Below are 20241 nucleotides of genomic sequence, written 5' to 3'. Positions count from 1 at the left end.
TAAATATAAATATTTTTTTAAGCTGTTTTACTGGTTGATATGTAAAGGAAAGTTCGGTTTAAAATTCTAACAAGATATTGAATCTTTGTCACTTGAGCAATGACAGGATGGATGGTGGTGATTATTGTCAAACTACAAGATTTACAGGTGTAATAAAGACTTGCACTACTATTCTTACCTCAATGGGAAAGGAAAATGTAGGTTTCTGGCAAAAATAGACATACCTGAACGTATTTATATTTCATGAGCTGGCCATAAACAATTACAGTTAATGTTGCATAGTTTTAGGACGGTCTAGAACTGACCTTTTCTTGTAAAAAAAATAGTTATAAATTGCTGAGGTGTCCTCACTTTAGGACACAAGCACAAATAATATTAACATTATTTGTACTTGAAATACCAAATACAATATCAGCATGTTAACTGTAAAATCGCCTAAATGCACTATCAATTTAGGAGTCTACAATCTCACCATGCTCAACCTGCTCGCAGTGCTAGAGGCATCACTACAGACCCGGGTTCGATCCTGGGCTGTATCACAACCGGCCGTGGACTGGAGTCCCATAGGGCGGCACACAATTGGCCCTGTGTCGTCTAGGTTAGGGGAGGGTTTGGCCGGGGGCTTTACAAGTAGGCCATCATTGTAAATAAGAATTAGTTCTTAACTGACTTACCTAGTTAAAAAACGTTAATGTTTTATGATAGAGTGGCGACCTGTCATTCAGGGCAGATGAGCCCATCTTGTTCAGAAAAATAATTATTGTTTTTTTATATTATTTTGGCATTAATGTGTCACATATCAGTTTGCAAACCAATGTAAAAAAAAAAATATATATATACATTACCGTTCAAAAGTTCTAGTTTCACCTACAAATATTCCATGGAAACATACATGAAATGAGTTGCAAAATGATAGAAAATATAGTCAAGATGTTGACAAGGTTATAAATGATATTTCAATTAAATAATAGTGTCCTTCAAACTTTGCTTTCGTCAAAGAATCCTCCATTTGCAGCAATTACAGCCTTGCAGACATTTAGCATTCTAGTTGTCAATTTGTTGAGGTAATCTGAAGAGATTTCACCCCATGCTTCCTGAAGCACCTCCCACAAATTGGATTGACTTGATGGGCACTTCTTATGTACCATACGGTCAAGCTATTCCCACAGCAGGGTTGAGATCCGGTGACTGTGATGGTGACTGTGCTGGCCACTCCATTATAGACAGAATACCAGCTAACTGCTTTTTTCCTAAATAGTTATTGCATAGTTTGGAGCTGTGCTTTGGGTCATGGTCCTGTTGTAGGAGGAAATTGGCTCCAATTAAGCGCCGTCCACAGGGTATGGCATGGTGTTGCATAATGGAGTGATAGCCTTCCGTCTTCAAGATCCCTTTTACCCTGTACAAATGTCCCACTTTACCACCACCAAAGCACTCCCAGACCATCACATTGCCTCCACCGTGCTTGACAGATAGCGTCAAGCACTACTCCAGCATCTTTTCATTTTTTATGCATCTCACAAATGTTTTTCTTTCTGATTGAATTGAATTCATTTTGACCAACAGACATATCAGAACACCTCAGACTTAGATTTGTCTGTCCATAACACATTTTTCCAATCTTCCTCTGTCTAATGTCTGTGTTCTTTTGCCCATCTTAATCTTTTATTTTTATTGGCCAGTCTGAGATATGTGTTTTTCTTTGCAACTCTGCCTAGAAGGCCAGCATTCCTAAGACGCCTCTTCAATGTTAACGTTGAGACTGGTGTTTTGCGGGTACTATTTAATGAAGCTGCCAGTTGAGGACTTGTGAGGTGTCTGTTTTTCAAACTAGATACTCTAATGTACTTGTCCTCTTGCTCAGTTATGCACCGGGGCCTCCCACTCCTCTTTCTATTCTGGCTAGAGACAGTTTGCGCTGTTCTGTGAAGGGAGTAGTACACAGCGTTGTACAAGATCTTTAGTTTCTTGGCAATTTCTGGCTTGGAATAGCCTTCATTTCTCAGAACAAGAATAGACATGAGTTTCAGAAGAAAGTTCTTTGTTTCTGGCCATTTTGAGCCTGTAATCGAAACCACAAATGCTGATGCTCAAAATACTCAACTAGTCTAAAGAAGGCCAGTTTTATTGCTTCTTTAATCAGAACTACAGTTTTCAGCTGTGCTAACATAATTGCAAAAGGTTTTTCTAATGATCAATTAAATGATCAATTTTCTAATGATCAATTAAAAGTATAAACTTGGATTAGCTAACACAACGTGCCATTGGAACACAGGAGTGATGGTTGCTGATAATGGGCCTCTGTACGCCTATGTAGATATTCCATACAAAATCAGCCGTTTCCAGCTACAATAGTCATTTACAACATTAACAATGTCTACACTGTATTTCTGATCAATTTGATGTTATTTTAATGGACAAAAAAAAATGCTTTTCTTTCAAAAACAAGGACATTTCTAGGTGACCCCAAACTTTTGAACGGTATATATACAGTACCAGTCAAAAGTTTGGAAACACCTACTCATTCAAGGTTTTTCTTCTTCTGGAATAATAGTGAAGACATCAAAACTATGAAATAAAACATATGTAATCATGTGGTAACCAAAAAAGTGTTAAACAAATCAAAATATATACTGCTCAAAAAAATAAAGGGAACACTTAAACAACACAATGTAACTCCAAGTCAATCACACTTCTGTGAAATCAAACTGTCCACTTAGGAAGCAACACTGATTGACAATAAATTTCACATGCTGTTGTGCAAATGGAATAGACAACAGGTGGAAATTATAGGCAATTAGCAAGACACCCCCAATAAAGGAGTGGTTCGGCAGGTGGTGACCACAGACCACTTCTCAGTTCTTATGCTTCCTGGCTGATGTTTTGGTCACTTTTGAATGCTGGCGGTGCTTTCACTCTAGTGGTAGCATGAGACGGAGTCTACAACCCACACAAGTGGCTCAGGTAGTGCAGCTCATCCAGGATGGCACATCAATGCGAGCTGTGGCAAGAAGGTTTGCTGTGTCTGTCAGCGTAGTGTCTAGAGCATGGAGGCGCTACCAGGAGACAGGCCAGTACATCAGGAGATGTGGAGGAGGCCGTAGGAGGGCAACAACCCAGCAGCAGGACCGCTACCTCCGCCTTTGTGCAAGGAGGAGCAGGAGGAGCACTGCCAGAGCCCTGCAAAATTACCTCCAGCAGGCCACAAATGTGCATGTGTCTGCTCAAACGGTCAGAAACAGACTCCATGAGGGTGGTATGAGGGCCCGACGTCCACAGGTGGGGGTTGTGCTTACAGCCCAACACCGTGCAGGACGTTTGGCATTTGCCAGAGAACACCAAGATTGGCAAATTCGCCACTGGCGCCCTGTGCTCTTCACAGATGAAGCAGGTTCACACTGAGCACATGTGACAGACGTGACAGAGTCTGGAGACGCCGTGGAGAACGTTCTGCTGCCTGCAACATCCTCCAGCATGACCGGTTTGGCGGTGGGTCAGTCATGGTGTGGGGTGGCATTTCTTTGGGGGGCCGCACAGCCCTCCATGTAGCCTGACTGCCATTAGGTACCGAGATGAGATCCTCAGACCCCTTGTGAGACCATATGCTGGTGCGGTTGGCCCTGGGTTCCTCCTAATGCAAGACAATGCTAGACCTCATGTGGCTGGAGTGTGTCAGCAGTTCCTGCAAGAGGAAGGCATTGATGCTATGGACTGGCCCGCCCATTCCCCAGACCTGAATCCAATTGAGCACATCTGGGACATCATGTCTTGCTCCATCCACCAACGCCACGTTGCACCACAGACTATCCAGGAGTTGGTGGATGCTTTAGTCCAGGTCTGGGAGGAGATCCCTCAGGAGACCATCCGGCACCTCATCAGGAGCATGCCCAGGCGTTGTAGGGAGGTCATACAGGCACGTGGAGGCCACACACACTACTGAGCCTCATTTTGACTTGTTTTAAGGACATTACATCAAAGTTGGATCAGCCTGTAGTGTGGTTTTCCACTTTCATTTTTAGTGTGACTCCAAATCCACACCTCCATGGGTTGATGAATTGGATTTCCATTGACTATTTTTGTGTGATTTTGTTGTCAGCACATTCAACTATGTAAAGAAAAAAGTATTTAATAAGATTATTTCTTTCATTCAGATCTAGGATGTGTTGTTTAAGTGTTCCCTTTATTTTTTTGAGCAGTGTATATTTTATATTTGAGATTCTTCAAAGTAGCCACACTTTGCCTTTATGACAGCTTTGCACACTCTTGGCATTCTCTCAACTAACTCCATGAGGAATGCTTTTCCAACAGTCTTGAAGGAGTTCCCAGTGTCAGTGTCACCAGCAAAGCACCCCTCACCATCACACCTCCTCCATGCTTCACGGTGGGAACCACACATACGGAGATATCCATTTACCTACTGTAAGTCTCACAAGGACACGACGGTTGGAACCAAAAATCTTGAATTTGGACTTTTCAGACCAAAGGACAGATTTATACCGGTCTAATGTCCATTGCTCTCCTTTTTTGTGTCCTTTAGTAGTGGATTCTTTGGAGCAATTGGACCATGAAGGCTTGATTCACACTGTCTCCTCTGAACAGTTAATGTTGAGATGTGTCTGTTACTTGAACTCTGTGAAGCATTTATTTGTGCTGCAATATCTGAGGCTGGTAACTCTAATTAACTTATCCTCTGCAGCTGAGGTACAGTTGAAGTCGTAAATTTACATACACCTTGGCTAAATACATTTAAACTCAGTTTTTCACAATTCCTGACATTTAATCCTAGTAAAAAATCCCTGTTTTAGGCCAGTTAGGATCACCACTTTATTTTTAAGAATGTGAAATGTCAGAATAATATTAGAGAGAGAATGATTTATTTCAGGTTTTATTTCTTTCATCACATTCCCAGTGGGTCAAGTAAACATACACTCTATTAGTATTTGGTAGCATTGCCTTTAAAATGTTTAACTTGGGTTAAGCACCCCCACAACATGCTGCTGCCACCCCCGTGCTTCACGTTTGGAATGGTGTTCTTTGGCTTGCAAGCCTCCCCCTTTTTCCTCCAAACATAACGATGGTCATTATGGCCAAACAGTTCCATTTTTGTTTAATCAGACCAGAGGAAATTTCTCCAAAAAGTACGATCTTTGTACCCATGTGCAGTTGCAAACCATAGCCTGGCTTTTTTTATGGCGGTTTTGGAGCAGTGGCTTCTTCCTTGCTGAGCTGCCTTTCAGGTTATGTCGATATAGGACTCGTTTTACTGTGGATATAGATACTATTGTACCTGTTTCCTCCAGCATCTTCACAAGGTCCTTTGCTGTTGTTCTGGGATTGGTTTGCACTTTTCGCACCAAAGTATGTTCTTCTCTAGGAGACAGAACGCTTCTCCTTCTTGAGCGGTATGACGGCTGCATGGTCCTATGGTGTTTATACTTGCGTACTATTGTTTTGTACAGATGAACGTGGTACCTTCAGGCGTTTGGAAATTGCTCCCAAGGATGAAACAGACTTGTGGAGGCCTACAATTTATTTTCTGAGGTCTTGGCTGATTTCTTTTGTTTTTCCAATGATGTCCAGCAAAAAAGCACCGAGTTTGAAGGTAGGCCTTGAAATACATCCGCAGGTACACCTCCAATTGAATCAAATGATGTCAATTAGCCTATCAGAAGCTTCTAAAGCCATGACATCATTTTCTGGAATTTTCCTAGCTGTTTAAAGGCACAGTTAACTTAGTGTATGTAAACTTCTGACCTACTGGAATTGTGATACAGTGAATTATAAGTGAAATAATCTTTCTGTAAACAATTGTTGGGAAAATTACATGTGTCATGCACAAATTAGATGTCCTAACTGACTTGCCAAAACTAGTTTGCTAACAAGAAGTTTGTGGAGTGGTTGAAAAACGAGTTTTAATGACTCCAACCTAAGTGTATGTAAACTTCTGACTTCAACTGTAACTCTGGGTCTTCCTTTCCTTTGGCGGTCCTCATGAGAGCCAGTTTCATTATAGCGCTTGATGGTTTTTCGACTGCACTTGAAGAAACTTTCAAAGTTTTGGAAATTTTCCACATTGATTGACCTTCATGTCTTAAAGTAATGATGGACTGTCGTTTCTCTTTGCTTTTTTTTTTTAGCTGTTCTTGATATAATATGGACTTTGTATTTTACCAAATAGGGCTATCTTCTGTATACTACCCCTACCAAGTAAAAACACAACTGATTGGCTCAAACACATTAATCAATCAATCAAATGTATTTATTAAGCCCTTCTTACATCAGCTGATGTCACAAAGTGCTGTACAGAAACCCAGCCTAAAACCCCAAACAGCAAGCAATGCAGGTGTAGAAGCACAGCGGCTAGGAAAAACTCCCTGGAAAGGCCAGAACCTAGGAAGAAACCTAGAGAGGAACCAGGCTATGAGGGGTGGCTCTTCTGGCTGTGCCAGGTGGAGATTATAACTGAACATGGCCAAGATGTTCAAATGTTCATAGATGACCAGCAGGGTCAAATAATAATAATCACAGTTTTTGTCGAGGGTGCAACAGGTCAGCACCTCAGGAGTAAATGTCAGTTGGCTTTTCATAGCCGATCATTCAGAGTATCTCTACTGCTCCTGCTGTCTCTAGAGCGTTCAAAACAACGAGTCTGGGACAGGTAACATGTCCGGTGAACAGGTCAGGATTCCATAGCCGCAGGCAGAACAGTTGAAACTGGAGCAGCAGCACGGCCATTAAGAAGGAAAGAAACTCCATAAACTAACTTTTAACAAGGCACACCTGTTAATTGAAATACATTCCAGGTGACTACTTCATTAAGCTGGTTGAGAGAATGCCAAGAGTGTGCAAAGCCGTCATCAAGGTAAAGGGTGGCTACTTTTAAGAATCTCAAATATAAAATATATTTTGATTTGATATGAATATGATTCGTTTAACACTTTTTTGGTTGAACCATTGAATGAGCAGGTGTGGCGAAACTTCTGACTGGTACTGTATATCATTGTGTTAATAAAGTCCCAAACAAATGTTGTCTCTTTTTTGCTTTCTTGAGTAAGGCAGCTCCAAAATACAGGTGTTTCAACCTAGCTCAGTGCTTTCTGTGGTCGTGGGGCAGCAAGTGGAAAATATGGAGTGTAGGGGTTAGTAATGTTCTCTAGTTGCTCCATGATTGGCTTGGTGATTTGTCACTCATGGGGACAATACGTCAACACAGAATCTATGGGTAGAGCTCGAAATTTCAAGCCCCTTGGGTGCTGCCATACAGTTATATTATGAGTGCCAATCCAAGAAGGCTCAAGGTCATTGGCCACAGATAAAATGACGTCAAATCACGTTAAATCTACAGTAGCTTTGATTGGACAGCGTCAACATCATACTTTCCAAATCTTAGCTAGGAGTCATCATCATGAATCAAGTCAACAATCTACTGGAAAATCCTTTTTAATCCTTGTCATATGAAGAGAATTAATGAAGAGAAATTTTAGATAAAAATGTATCAGTGCTCATCGGCCATTGGACATAAACATTACACAACAAGTTGGAAATCGCAAATTCAACAATGAGTGGTTTGGAAGGAATCAGTAGCTAACTGCAAGCATTGCAAAGCAATAACATTTACATTACATTTAAATTTAAGTCATTTAAGGCTCTTATCCAGAGCGACTTACAAAATGGTGCATTCACCTTATGATATCCAGTGGAACAACCACTTTACAATAGTGCATCTAAATATTTTAAGGGGGGGGGGGGGGGTTAGAAGGATTACTTTATCCTATCCTAGGTATTCCTTAAAGAGGTGGGGTTTCAGGTGTCTCCGGAAGGTGGTGATTGACTCCGCTGTCCTGGCGTCGTGAGGGAGCTTGTTCCACCATTGGGGTGCCAGAGCAGCGAACAGTTTTGACTGGGCTGAGCGGGAACTGTGCTTCCTCAGAGGTAGGGGGGCCAGCAGGCCAGTGGTGGATGAACGCAGTGCCCTTGTTTGGGTGTAGGGCCTGATCAGAGCCTGAAGGTATGGAGGTGCCGTTCCCTTCACAGCTCCGTAGGCAATCACCATGGTCTTGTAGCGGATGCGAGCTTCAACTGGAAGCCAGTGGAGAGAGCGGAGGAGCGGGGTGACGTGAGAGAACTTGGGAAGGTTGAACACCAGACGGGCTGCGGCGTTCTGGATGAGTTGTAGGGGTTTAATGGCACAGGCAGGGAGCCCAGCCAACAGCGAGTTGCAGTAATCCAGACGGGAGATGACAAGTGCCTGGATTAGGACCTGCGCCGCTTCCTGTGTGAGGCAGGGTCGTACTCTGCGAATGTTGTAGAGCATGAACCTACAGGATCGGGTCACCGCCTTGATGTTAGTGGAGAACGACAGGGTGTTGTCCAGGATCACGCCAAGGTTCTTAGCACTCTGGGAGGAGGACACAAGGGAGTTGTCAACCGTGATGGCGAGATCATGGAACGGGCAGTCCTTCCCCGGGAGGAAGAGCAGCTCCGTCTTGCCGAGGTTCAGCTTGAGCTGGTGATCCGTCATCCACACTGATATGTCTGACAGACATGCAGAGATGCGATTCGCCGCCTGGTTATCAGAAGGGGGAAAGGAGAAGATTAATTGTGTGTCGTCTGCATAGCAATGATAGGAGAGACCATGTGAGGATATGACAGAGCCAAGTGACTTGGTGTATAGCGAGAATAGGAGAGGGCCTAGAACAGAGCCCTGGGGGACACCAGTGGTGAGAGCGCATGGTGCGGAGACAGATTCTCGCCACGCCACCTGATAGGAGCGACCTGTCAGGTAGGACGCAATCCAAGCGTGGGCCGCGCCGGAGATGCCCAACTCGGAGAGGGTGGAGAGGAGGATCTGATGGTTCACAGTATCAAAGGCAGCAGATAGGTCTAGAAGGATGAGAGCAGAGGAGAGAGAGTTAGCTTTAGCAGTGCAGAGAGCCTCCGTGACACAGAGAAGAGCAGTCTCAGTTGAATGCCCAGTCTTGAAACCTGACTGATTAGGATCAAGAAGGTCATTCTGAGAGAGATAGCAGGAGAGCTGGCCAAGGACGGCACGTTCAAGAGTTTTGGAGAGAAAAGAAAGAAGGGATACTGGTCTGTAGTTGTTGACATCGGAGGGATCGAGTGTAGGTTTTTTCAGAAGGGGTGCAACTCTCGCTCTCTTGAAGACGGAAGGGACGTAGCCAGCGGTCAAGGATGAGTTGATGAGGGAGGTGAGGTAGGGGAGAAGGTCTCCGGAAATGGTCTGGAGAAGAGAGGAGGGGATAGGGTCAAGTGGGCAGGTTGTTGGGCGGCCGGCCGTCACAAGACGCGAGATTTCATCTGGAGAGAGAGGGGAGAAAGAGGTCAAAGCACAGGGTAGGGCAGTGTGAGCAGGACCAGCGGTGTCGTTTGACTTAGCAAACGAGGATCGGATATCGTCAACCTTCTTTTCAAAATGGTTGACGAAGTCATCCGCAGAGAGGGACGAGGGGGGGGGGGAGGGGGAGGAGGATTCAGGAGGGAGGAGAAGGTAGCAAAGAGCTTCCTAGGGTTAGAGGCAGATGCTTGGAATTTAGAGTGGTAGAAAGTGGCTTTAGCAGCAGAGACAGAAGAGGAGAATGTAGAGAGGAGTGAGTGAAAGGATGCCAGGTCCGCAGGGAGGCGAGTTTTCTTCCATTTCCGCTCGGCTGCCCGGAGTCCTGTTCTGTGAGCTCGTAGTGAGTCGTCGAGCCACGGAGCAGGAGGGGAGAACCGAGCCGGCCTGGAGGATAGGGGACAGAGAAAATCAAAGGATGCAGAAAGGGAGGAGAGGAGGGTTGAGGAGGCAGAATCAGGAGATAGGTTGGAGAAGGTTTGAGCAGAGGGAAGAGATGATAGGATGGAAGAGGAGAGAGTAGCGGGAGAGAGAGAGCGAAGGTTGGGACGGCGCAATACCATCCGAGTAGGGGCAGAGTGAGAAGTGTTGGATGAGAGCAAGAGGGAAAAGGATACAAGGTAGTGGTCGGAGATTTGGAGGGGAGTTGCAATGAGATTAGTGGAAGAACAGCATCTAGTAAAGATGAGGTCAAGCGTATTGCCTGCCTTGTGAGTAGGGGGGGGGAAGGTGAGAGGGTGAGGTCAAAAGAGGAGAGGAGTGGAAAGAAGGAGGCAGAGAGGAATGAGTCAAAGGTAGACGTGGGGAGGTTAAAGTCACCCAGAACTGTGAGAGGTGAGCCATCCTCAGGAAAGGAACTTATCAAGGCGTCAAGCTCATTGATGAACTCTCCAAGGGAACCTGGAGGGCGATAAATGATAAGGATGTTAAGCTTGATAGGGCTGGTAACTGTGACAGCATGGAATTCAAATGAGGAGATAGACAGATGGGTCAGGGGAGAAAGAGAGAATGTCCACTTGGGAGAGATGAGGATTCCAGTGCCACCACCCCGCTGGCTCGATGCTCTAGGGGTGTGCGAGAACACGTGGGCAGACGAAGAGAGAGCAGTAGGAGTAGCAGTGTTATCTGTGGTAATCCATGTTTCCGTCAGCGCCAGGAAGTCTAGGGACTGGAGGGTAGCATAGGCTGAGATGAACTCAGCCTTGTTGGCTGCAGACCGGCAGTTCCAGAGGCTGCCGGAGACCTGGAACTCCACGTGGGTCGTGCGCGCTGGGACCACCAGGTTGGAGTGGCAGCGGCCACGCGGTGTGAAGCATTTGTATGGCCTGTGCAGAGAGGAGAGAACAGGGATAGACAGACACATAGTTGACAAGCTACAGAAGTGTTGTTTCTTGTATTATTGTCTCCTGTGTCTTTAGAGAACTGTTTCACTTTGATATCCTTTTTCTTCTGTCCTGATTTTCTCTTTCTTTTCTTCTGTTAACTAGATATTCTAATAACGAGCCTGCTATTCAGTAGAGTGGGTTTGTGGTCCAAGGCTAAGGTTAAGGGTCTATTTTCCAAGCTTAAAAGGATAAACATTCGACATTGGCCTTGCTGTCAATCCAGCATGACTTCTGCAATGCTCAAAACAACTGGAAACTCGGAACTGGGACATTTCAGACTTCAGTGAGTTCAAGACAACTGGGAACTGGAAAAAAAACTAGCTCTGACTGGGAAAATACGTTTTGAACGGTCATCCAACTCGGGAACTCGGCCTCTTTCTGGAGCTCCGACCTGAAGATTACATTTACATTTTAGTCATTTAGCAGACGCTCTTATCCAGAGCGACATACAGTAGTGAACGCAGACATTCCATACATTTTTTCTCTGTACTGGTCCCCCGTGGGAATTGAACCCACAACCCTGACATTGGAAACACCATGCTCTACCAACTGAGCCACACGGGACCAAGATCACTGACATCGTCGTGATTCGACTTAGTTTTTTCAGAGTTCCAGAGTTCCGCGCCACCTTCCTGTTCAAGTGAGCACAGAACAACAAGGTGAGTTCAAAAATGTCTTGTATGCTGCTGCATAAATTATGTAATATGCCAGGGAGATATGTATACTGTAGCTAAGAAAGCAATACTAAGTGTATGTTGTATAGTAAGCTGTTAGTAGCCCATGTGCCTCACCCTAATAATTTGGTCCCTTTTTCCCTCATAATTTAACCTACTGTTCTGACTTGGTGGAGCACATGTAGCCTATAGCCTGTTATTAAGAAACGTAATTATCTAATATTGTAAGAGCTTTCATTGTCTGTTTATATGCCCCCTTTATTTATCCTACGGTTCTAACTTGGTGTACAGGGAGAATACTGTAAGAACAACCCATGTTCTGAATTCTGTCGCTGTACATTTCAAAAGTGCTGAACAAACCGTTATATTGACTACGCCCGTCCTAGCTCGCGCCTTAATTTCTTAATTGAAATTACGGATTGCCTCTTATTCGCTCGTCGTCACCTAATGCCATAGTTTGTACATCTCAATTGACAGTAGAAACCACATTTGTTTAAGCAAGTCAGCCATATCAGCTATGTTTTTTTAAAGGCAGCAAATGAGGCTGAATGAACTGTTTTGCTACCAGTCAAGGCTCAGCTGATAGCCAGGTGTAGTAGTGGTAAGGTGTTGGGACTGCTGTTGGGACTCTGCTGTTGGGACAGCTTTATGTTGGCCCTAACAGTTTGTGGGCACCGTTTGTCACCATTATAGTGCAATGAATGTATATGCGGAAATTCATGCCATCTGGTTTGCCTAATATAAGGAATTAGAAAATATTTATACTTTACTTTTGTTACTTAAGTATACTGGCGCAATTACAATTACTTTTGACACTTAAGCATATTTAAAACCAAATACTTTTAGACGTTTACTCTAATAGTATTTTACTGGGTGACTGTCACTTTTACTTGAGTCACTTTCTATTAAGTTATCTTTACCTATACTCAAGTACGACAATTTGGTACTTTTCCGCCCCTGTGTAAATGTAACTAGTACTGATACTGTATCAATTAATAGCACTCACAGCTTTCCGAGAAAACGTGTCCGGAAGTTTTGCAAGCGTGCCCGGAAGTCTCGCGATGTTGCTCCTCTGGGTTTAGAAACTCTGCTACACATAGGACTATATGGCATTCACAGGGTGCTTTGTACACCAAAATGTCAGTCGGAACCGGTCCAAACCCGCTCAAAGTCCCCCAAATGGGGCACTTAACATCTAAGAAATAAAGTAATGAAAATTGAATTGAAGATGAAATGATTTGCCTTTATCGTTTCTGTATGCTTGTCTATATGTGATCTTGCAAAGACGAGACAGACATTTACAGTGACACAATGCTGCGTTCGAATGGTAGAATGTTTAGATACGTTTTTATCTACGCATTATGGTTGTCATGGCAACGTTGTATGGGAGGAGTGCATGTCCACCATGGACAGTGAAAAGGGAAATAAATCGTAGTCGGTAGTGGCTGTGGGTAATCGGTGTATTTTTATTTTTCCTAGTTATCTCGTTAAATTGTTTCTAAACTTTGCATATTGTGGAGGTGAACAATGCATTCAACCGGGAACGTTTACGATAAGGGGTAATGGCTGCACGATTATTCTTGCGGATAGAATGACCTGTTGTTGCTTGTTAGTCTAGCTAGCTACTATGTAAGTTAGCTAAGTTAGCTAGCCAGTTAAAAAAAACTGTCGTGGTGCTAGCTAACCGTATAGCTTAGCTATGTCAGGAAACAGTCTTCCGCCTGTGCGAAATCTACCCCACTGGTCCCGCGTTGGATGTCTTGACAAGCCTTGCTTTCCACAACCACGTCCTTTCCCGTTTAACCACCTTGAACCGCTGTCCGATTCACCCCGTGGGGACAGAGGGGGAGAGGTCTCATCTCTCCGGGACATGGATACTCGCGTTGCATCGCTTCAGAGGAATATTCAGTTCCTGCAACTACAGCACAAGGACACTCTTCAGAAGCTACACGGTGAAATAGATGACCTCAGACGGGAAAATAAAGGTGAGTCAAACCTGTCCTCGTGTCTTTGCTGATGTTTTTGATTTCCAAAAGCGTCATCATAGGCAGCAGATTTGTTTGTCATGGTTTGAGCTTTGTGCATCATCATTTTCATCTTTGCACAGTAACGTTATACATCATGTTACTGAGTTAAAATAGCATATACAATGTATGGCCTTTCCCCTTAGCTATACCAATGCCACCATTTAAGCTAGACTACAGCCTTTCTTTCCATACAGCCTAACAGGCCTACATTTTATGGGTAGCCACTAGCCAGCAATAATTTGCATATGATAAAGTTTTCTTTAGTGGAAATCTGTATCTGTAATACATGTTTGTTTGCACGCTTTTTAGCATGATAATCACACAGGGATCTGAGGATGAGGCACTGCTGACAGAGGTGAAACACTATAGCCTAGCGCTAGTGGTTGCATAGTGATACAGTTGTTGAATGAGGAAAATGAAAGGATGGTGAGTATCTCACCGTGGGAGGCGGTGGAATGCAGTATCACTTTACAGAACAGACAAGCTTCTCTATATCGCCTCCTCATCCTATCCCCCCACAAAGAGATATTTCAATCCAGTTGAAAAAGAATCACATGGGTGCTCTATCTTCACTCTGTCAGAGCAGCTAGACACACAGTGCCAAGGTTGCTCAAAGGACCTTGTTACAAGAGCTTATAAACAGCACGGCAGTTGAGGTATGCTGTTGCTGCCACCTGTCATGTCTACTTCTGTTCTGTGTCATGTCTTCTACATGACCTCTCTTTGACTTTGATGTTACAGAGCTGCAGTATAAGCTGATCATGGAGCCTTCAAAGTCTTGCAGAAAAGGTAGGCTTCAATCATCTTTGACAACCTCTATGCTGGAACAAGTGGGCTAGGTCTTTAATCCTCTTGGGACCAAGAAAGCATTGGATCTTGGACTTTCAGATCTGTGGTCGTTAGATATTACTTTTCACAACATCCCTTTAAGTTTCCCATAATATAAATCAATGAACAATGATTGTGTAAGCTTGTGTGGCGCATATGCCTACCTATTGGGGAAGTTATTTCTTTAGGATCAAGCCGCTGGAGCACAAGGCCACCGACACAGGGCAGTGAGGCCCAGACAGAGAGAGTGATCTACCTGGAGCAACCTTTACAAGACACACGCCTATCTCAAGACCCATGGCTCAGGTAAGCATCCATACCTCTACCCCCTAGTTCATCTTCTCCAAAAGTGCCTTATCTAAAAACACTTGTTTGACCCCCATGGAAGCAGTATAGCGGAAGACGGTTGTGTGGCTCACGCCTACACTGAGACCACTGGAGTGGCAAAGCAAGAACACGAGTCAGAGTTGAGGGGAGGCCTCATCACCTCTCTACAGCCCCTCCGGATCCACAGCAGCCCATCCCATCCCCCCCGACCCCCCACCCTGCAGGAATGTGAGGTTATCATACGGCAGCTCTACAACGCCAACAGCCTGCAGTCTCAGGAGGTCAGATGTCATCCTCTGACACATCGATGCTATTGCTCAGATTTAGTTTTTTTACATTAACCTCATACAGTTTTGTAGAAATAAGGTTTGGGCAGTAGGCCTAAAACATTATCACAGCATATTGGCTTTATGATTGGCCTGCCAATATTATTAATCAGACCATATTATATTTCAAAACTCAAACTGATAACAAAATATCAGTTGGTTTAGCACTTGAGGCACTGTGGAGCATGAATTGAAATAATTAACTTTTTTATTTTACTGGGCTGATGGTACCTGCATCTGATGGTAAATGAGGTCAAATCACGACGATGACCGTTCAAAACTATTTTTCCCAACCGCCTCTCACGGTCCCTGCTCTCTACTTCCTTTCCTCCGGTGAGACTGACCAGAGAGAGGGGACACAGTCTTCCACCTGATGGCGAAATCCAAGTCGCACTGCATCTGCCTCATGCACAAATTCATGTTGTTCCTATGACCAGAGAAAGTTAAATATCCCTTAATATTAAATTCGACAAGTCGAGCTGCTAATAATAATAAAACGCAGGCTATCGATACTTGGCTACTCATTCATTGCAGTTGCAGCCTGAGCAGAAGCGCGGAGAAGCGTGTTTTGTAATAGTGTTGTATAAAAAGTGACAGTGCTGAATATAAACTTAAACATGAACTCACTCATAAAAACAGCAGCTCTTTGCTATATTTGTTGAGTCTCTCTGTGGTCATGGTTTTAAAAGTTATTAAATCTTACCTAGGCTAGTAGCCTATTAAACTTGGCTGTGGCCAGGGTCATGGAAGCTCTAACCACAGTGATTTGAGCTATCCGATTGGGCAGCGCAGTAGGTGCACTCGATTTAGTCACAGATTTGCCGGTCCGCCAGGTAGGCGGAGTTTGTCTCATGGGAACACTTTGCTTACCCGGTGCGCAGGACTTTTGAATCAAGTGCACCTACCAGCAACAGCTCAACTCAATTTTAAAAAAGGAGCGCAAGCCTTTATCGTTTGATCGGCTTTTCTACAGAAAATGTTGGTGACCGACTAGGAATGCCTTGAAGATCGCGATCGACCCGTTGGCGACCACTGGTTTAGAATGATTCTACTAAAACTGGTCATTTCGTGCAGCAATTAAAATAGATTGTCACATTGTAAAACCATAAACTACATAAATATGTCTTACATTTCCAAGGGCATGCATGATTTGTCATTTGCCCAATAGCTAGTTTTCTGACCATGTTCTCCATATCTCAATGTAAAGTTTACATGGAGAACTGACTGTCAGTGTTTTTTCAGTGAGGTATCGCTCTCCCTGATGGTTTGTTTCATATAGATTATACGTGTGAAGGCTGTCCTCCGAGACATTGTGTTCAACAAGAAAATCACTCCTGAGAACTACATCATGACAAAGGCCTACCTTGCTGACAGCACCAGGTAAATAGCAGTTTAGTACGCATCTTTTTCACCTGATTAAGTCATACATTTTTTTTTTAAAGCGGGTAAATTGTACAATACATTTGATTTCCCTCAGCAAGGCAGAGAAGTTTCCCCAAATAGCACTTCAACCACTTCCCAAGAGAATGTAAGTGAATCTTTCCTAATCTCTTATACAGAAACATTAACCTTTGTAGTGGAACAGCTATCCTCCATGTCCCTGTACCTTTTCCAGGTCTGGGAACCAGGCAGGGGTGACAGAGAGGGTGATCCTCCCAGCCCTCAAACAGCACCTGAGCTCCAGCATCGCAGAGAGGCAGAAAAGGACCCAGGCTGTACAAAGGAGCAGGCTGAGGAGAACAGTGCATTGAGAGGGCACAGACAGCAGGCCAGCCAGCACCGCAGAACCAAAGCCTCTTTAAATAAGATCAGGACTGGCTCCTATTATGGCCATTGAAGGACTTCAATTACCACTGAATGAATGTTAACAGTACCTGTCAAAAGTTGACACCTACAAATTCCAGGGTTTTTCTTTATTTTTACTATTTTCTACATTGTAGAAAATAGTGAAGGGAAAAGGGGATACGTAGTCAGACCAACTGAATGTATTCAACTGAAATGTGTCTTCCACATTTAGCCCAACCCCTCTGAATCAGAGGAGCAGGGGGCTACCTTAATCGACATCCACATCTTCGGTGCCCGGGGAACAGTGGGTTTACTGCCTTGCTCGGGCAGAACGATGGATTTTTACCTTGTCAGCTCGGGGATTCAATCCAGCAACTTTCCAGTTACTGGACTAACACTAACCACTAGGCTACCTGCATATGGAATCATGTAGTAACCAAAAAAGTGTTAAACAAATCAAAATATATTTTATGAGATCCTTAAAAATAACCAGCATTTGTCTTGACAGCTTTGCACACTTTTGGCATTCTCTTAACCAGTTTCATGAGGTAGTCACCTGGAATGCATTTCAATTAACAGGTGTGCCTTGTTAATTTGTGGAATTTCTTTCCTTTTTAATGTGTTTGAGCAAATCAGTTGGCACAACACAAGGTAGGGGTGGTATGCAGAATATAGCCCTATTTGGTAAAAGACCAAGTCCATATTTTGGCAAGAACAGCATAAATAAGCAAAGAGAAACACTCCATCATTACTTTAAGACATGAAGGTCAGTCAATCTGGAAAATTACGATTTTTGGTTCTAACCGCCATGTCTTTGTGAGACAGAGTAGGTGAACCAAGAAAGAGAGTGATGGTGCTGCATCAGATGACCTGGCCTCCACAATCACCCGACCTCAACCCAATTGAGATGATTTGGGATGAGTTGGACCGCAGAGTGAAGGGAAAGCAACCAACAAGTGCTCAGCATACGTGGGAACGCCTTCAAGACTGGTGGAAAAGCATTGGGGCGGCAGGTTGCCAAGTGGTTAGAGCATTGGACTAGTAACCGAAAGGTTGCAAGATCAAATCCCTGAGCTGACAAGGCAATTAACCCACTGTTCCTAGGCCATTATTGAAAATAAGAATTTGACTGACTTGCCTAGTTAAATAAAGGTAAAATAAATAAAATTCCTAATGAAGCTGGTTGACAGAATGCCAAGAGTGTGCAAAGCTGTCATTTTACATTTAAGTCATTTAGCAGACGCTCTTATCCAGAGCGACTTACAAATTGGTGCATTCACCTTATAATATCCAGTGGAACAACCACTATACAATAGTGCATCTAAATCTTTTAAGGGGGGGGTTAGAAGGATTACTTTATCCTATCCCAGGTATTCCTTGAAGAGGTGGGGTTTCAGGTGTCTCCGGAAGGTGGTGATTGACTCCGCTGTCCTGGCGTCGTGAGGGAGCTTGTTCCACCATTGGGGTGCCAGAGCAGCGAACAGTTTTGACTGGGCTGAGCGGGAACTGTGCTTCCTCAGAGGTAGGGAGGCGAGCAGGCCAGAGGTGGATGAACGGCAAAGGGTGGCTCCTTTGAAGAATCTCAAATATAAAATATATTTTGATTTGTTTAACACTTTTGGTTACTACATGATTCCATAGTTTTGATGTCTTCACTATTATTCTACAATGTAGAAAATAGTCAAAATAAAGAAAAGCCCTGGAATGAGTAGGTGTGTCAGCTTTTGACTGGTACTGTATATAAAGTTAATATTTCAATGTACATACATTTTTATTTCTCCCTAATAAACTTATTTTGGTGTGCCGTTGTTGGTAGGTTGGTCAAGTCAGTTGAATTTCATCTTATGATATAGGATGATGGGATGGATCTGGTTAATGAAAACAGGTGAGCAGAAAAGTATTTATTCTTGATAACAAAAAGACAAATTCCCTTACGAGTACATATACACACTTCAAAGCTTTACACAGCAAAGTGTTCAGTTATTGGTTATACATTTTCTCACCTTAGAATTCTTTACCGAACACACCCCAAAATGGACTTTCTCATAATACCATTTTGTGTTGAAGCCTCAGCAGCACACCCTAGTTGTGGTAGGGGAGAGCTGGCGTTCCAGAGTGAGGTAGCCCACCCCTTTCAGTTTGCACAGTCTGTGATAAGTTATGTTGTCTCCAACAGAGGTTTGATGAAGAGGTGAGGTGAGTCTTGTCTACGCTGCAGAAAGACAGGCTTGTCTGACACTCTGGGCCCAGGTATTGAGCAGTGCAGTCACAGAGTGCTTGTCTGGGAGCTGTAGGAGTTTGGAGGTCATGTTTCTGTGAACGTTCTTTAGGAAGGGGTTGGCACCTGGAGAGGAAAACAAAGTGATGCATTAATCAACTAGAAAGTGCATGAAACCAGAGACTGGCTACTGACATGGCAGTATGGTTAAAAAAGTATAAATGTTAGTTTGCTAAACATTTAATTTGTTACACATTTTAAACTGTAGGTAATATTGGGCAACATTTCATTACAACCAAAGTTAAAGTAGAGTCAATTTGACTAAAACAGGCTCCATAGTTGAGTATGGGTACAGAGAGAGCCAGTGTGTCTTACCATACACTTGCCCATCGTCTGCCCACTGAGGGCTTTGGTCTGGGTAGTCTGCAGGGATGCTGAGCTGGAGAGGTGGCACACTTGGCAGGTTTTTGTCATCTGGAAGAGAAAAGCAGAGAAAAGCATCAGCCATCAATTAATTGTATCTTTGAGGGAGGATAATGTGATTTCCCCCAGCCTCTTAATGCCCTAAACCAGGGGACGGCAACAGGCCGTAAGGATTTTCATTTTGTAAAATCAGGAATTCAGCTACAAATTAATTTAATTTAGGTAATCTGTTCCCACGAATAAAAAGGGAGACGATCGTGTCTCAATGTAACTGTGGCTGGATCTAGTTGCCTACCTCTGCCCTAAACTCACCTAGTTTACAGATTAGATGCACCGTGCCGTTGTTACTGCAGAATGAGGGGTCCAGGTTGACCAGGAACTTGGCATTGAGGCGGGCCACCTCCCCCTGCAGGATGTTGGGGATGGTCTGGCGGTCATCCTCCTCGTGTTTCCTCTTCCGGGCCACGATGGTGGGGCCCCTGTGGAGTGGAGAGTGGGAGAGAATAGAGATGGGTGTCAGATGACGGCCTGATCCCACTGCTACTGTACTCTTTCACACACTTTCTAAATGCACTGTAGGAAATGAGGATGGTCTTGTATCGATGACAGAGAAGTGGACAGATCTAAAGTAGGGTCGCTCCAAGATGTCAGCCGAAAATCTGTCCACCCTGTAGGGTTTCTGGACATGAAGGAGTGGTTAGGGTAAACTCACGTGATTGGCGGCCCGTGGATGGCTGTCATAGCTGGGGCAAAGGTACGGTACAGGGAATGGTTGAAGACAGGAGAGCGGATGTTTGCCATGACGGCATCCAAGAGGGGCTGGCACAGGTACTGCTGCTTGGTGCACGGCACAGGTGGAGGGGGTGGTGTTGGCTAGAACAAGTTTAGAAAAAAGT

At 44.1% G+C, this 20241-nt stretch overlaps 2 protein-coding genes across 9 annotated transcripts in view; one reads left to right on the top strand and one right to left on the bottom strand.

Moving 5' to 3' along the window:
* The first annotated feature begins 12490 nt into the window (after positions 1 to 12490).
* ccdc74a (coiled-coil domain containing 74A) lies at positions 12491 to 18512 on the top strand. Of its 4 annotated transcripts, none has more exons than XM_014134394.3 (7): positions 12491 to 13396; positions 14180 to 14227; positions 14443 to 14572; positions 14655 to 14874; positions 16199 to 16299; positions 16397 to 16447; positions 16535 to 18512. In XM_014134394.3, exons 1-7 carry the CDS (start codon positions 13111 to 13113, stop codon positions 16668 to 16670), a joined length of 972 nt encoding a protein of 323 aa, XP_013989869.1. In that variant the 5' UTR covers positions 12491 to 13110; the 3' UTR covers positions 16671 to 18512. The 4 variants fall into 4 exon arrangements, with proteins under 4 accessions (XP_013989869.1, XP_013989874.1, XP_013989873.1 ...); XM_014134399.3 differs by having other exon boundaries at positions 12495 to 13396; positions 14455 to 14572; XM_014134398.3 differs by having other exon boundaries at positions 12498 to 13396; positions 14658 to 14874.
* A 78-nt stretch (positions 18513 to 18590) lies between these two features.
* The window catches only part of LOC100195848 (mediator of RNA polymerase II transcription subunit 15), a 34605-nt gene continuing 32954 nt past the window's right edge, over positions 18591 to 20241 (bottom strand). For all 5 annotated transcript variants that reach the window (XM_082955388.1, XM_082955389.1, XM_082955391.1 and 2 more), the window contains exons 15-18: positions 20058 to 20218; positions 19658 to 19824; positions 19298 to 19396; positions 18591 to 19048 (exon numbers count right to left, since the gene is read on the bottom strand). In XM_082955388.1, coding sequence (XP_082811514.1) covers positions 18912 to 19048; positions 19298 to 19396; positions 19658 to 19824; positions 20058 to 20218 — 564 coding nt within the window. In that variant the 3' untranslated portion in view covers positions 18591 to 18911. The remainder of the gene's footprint in view (positions 19049 to 19297; positions 19397 to 19657; positions 19825 to 20057; positions 20219 to 20241) is intronic.

The sequence above is a fragment of the Salmo salar genome, chromosome 01 (assembly GCF_965601325.2).
Source record: "Salmo salar chromosome 01, fSalSal1, whole genome shotgun sequence".
Taxonomy (NCBI): domain Eukaryota; kingdom Metazoa; phylum Chordata; class Actinopteri; order Salmoniformes; family Salmonidae; genus Salmo; species Salmo salar.
The sequence above is the reverse complement of the archived record's forward strand: the minus strand, read 5'-3'. Positions and strand labels throughout refer to the sequence as shown.

Coding starts and splice junctions, on each gene's coding strand:
- ccdc74a (XM_014134394.3), top strand. CDS start 13,111: ATGTCAGGAAACAGTCTTCCGCCTGTGCGAAATCTACCCCACTGGTCC. Junction 13,397..14,179: donor CCTCAGACGGGAAAATAAAG/GTGAGTCAAACC, acceptor TTGATGTTACAG/AGCTGCAGTATAAGCTGATC. Junction 16,448..16,534: donor CAACCACTTCCCAAGAGAAT/GTAAGTGAATCT, acceptor TACCTTTTCCAG/GTCTGGGAACCAGGCAGGGG.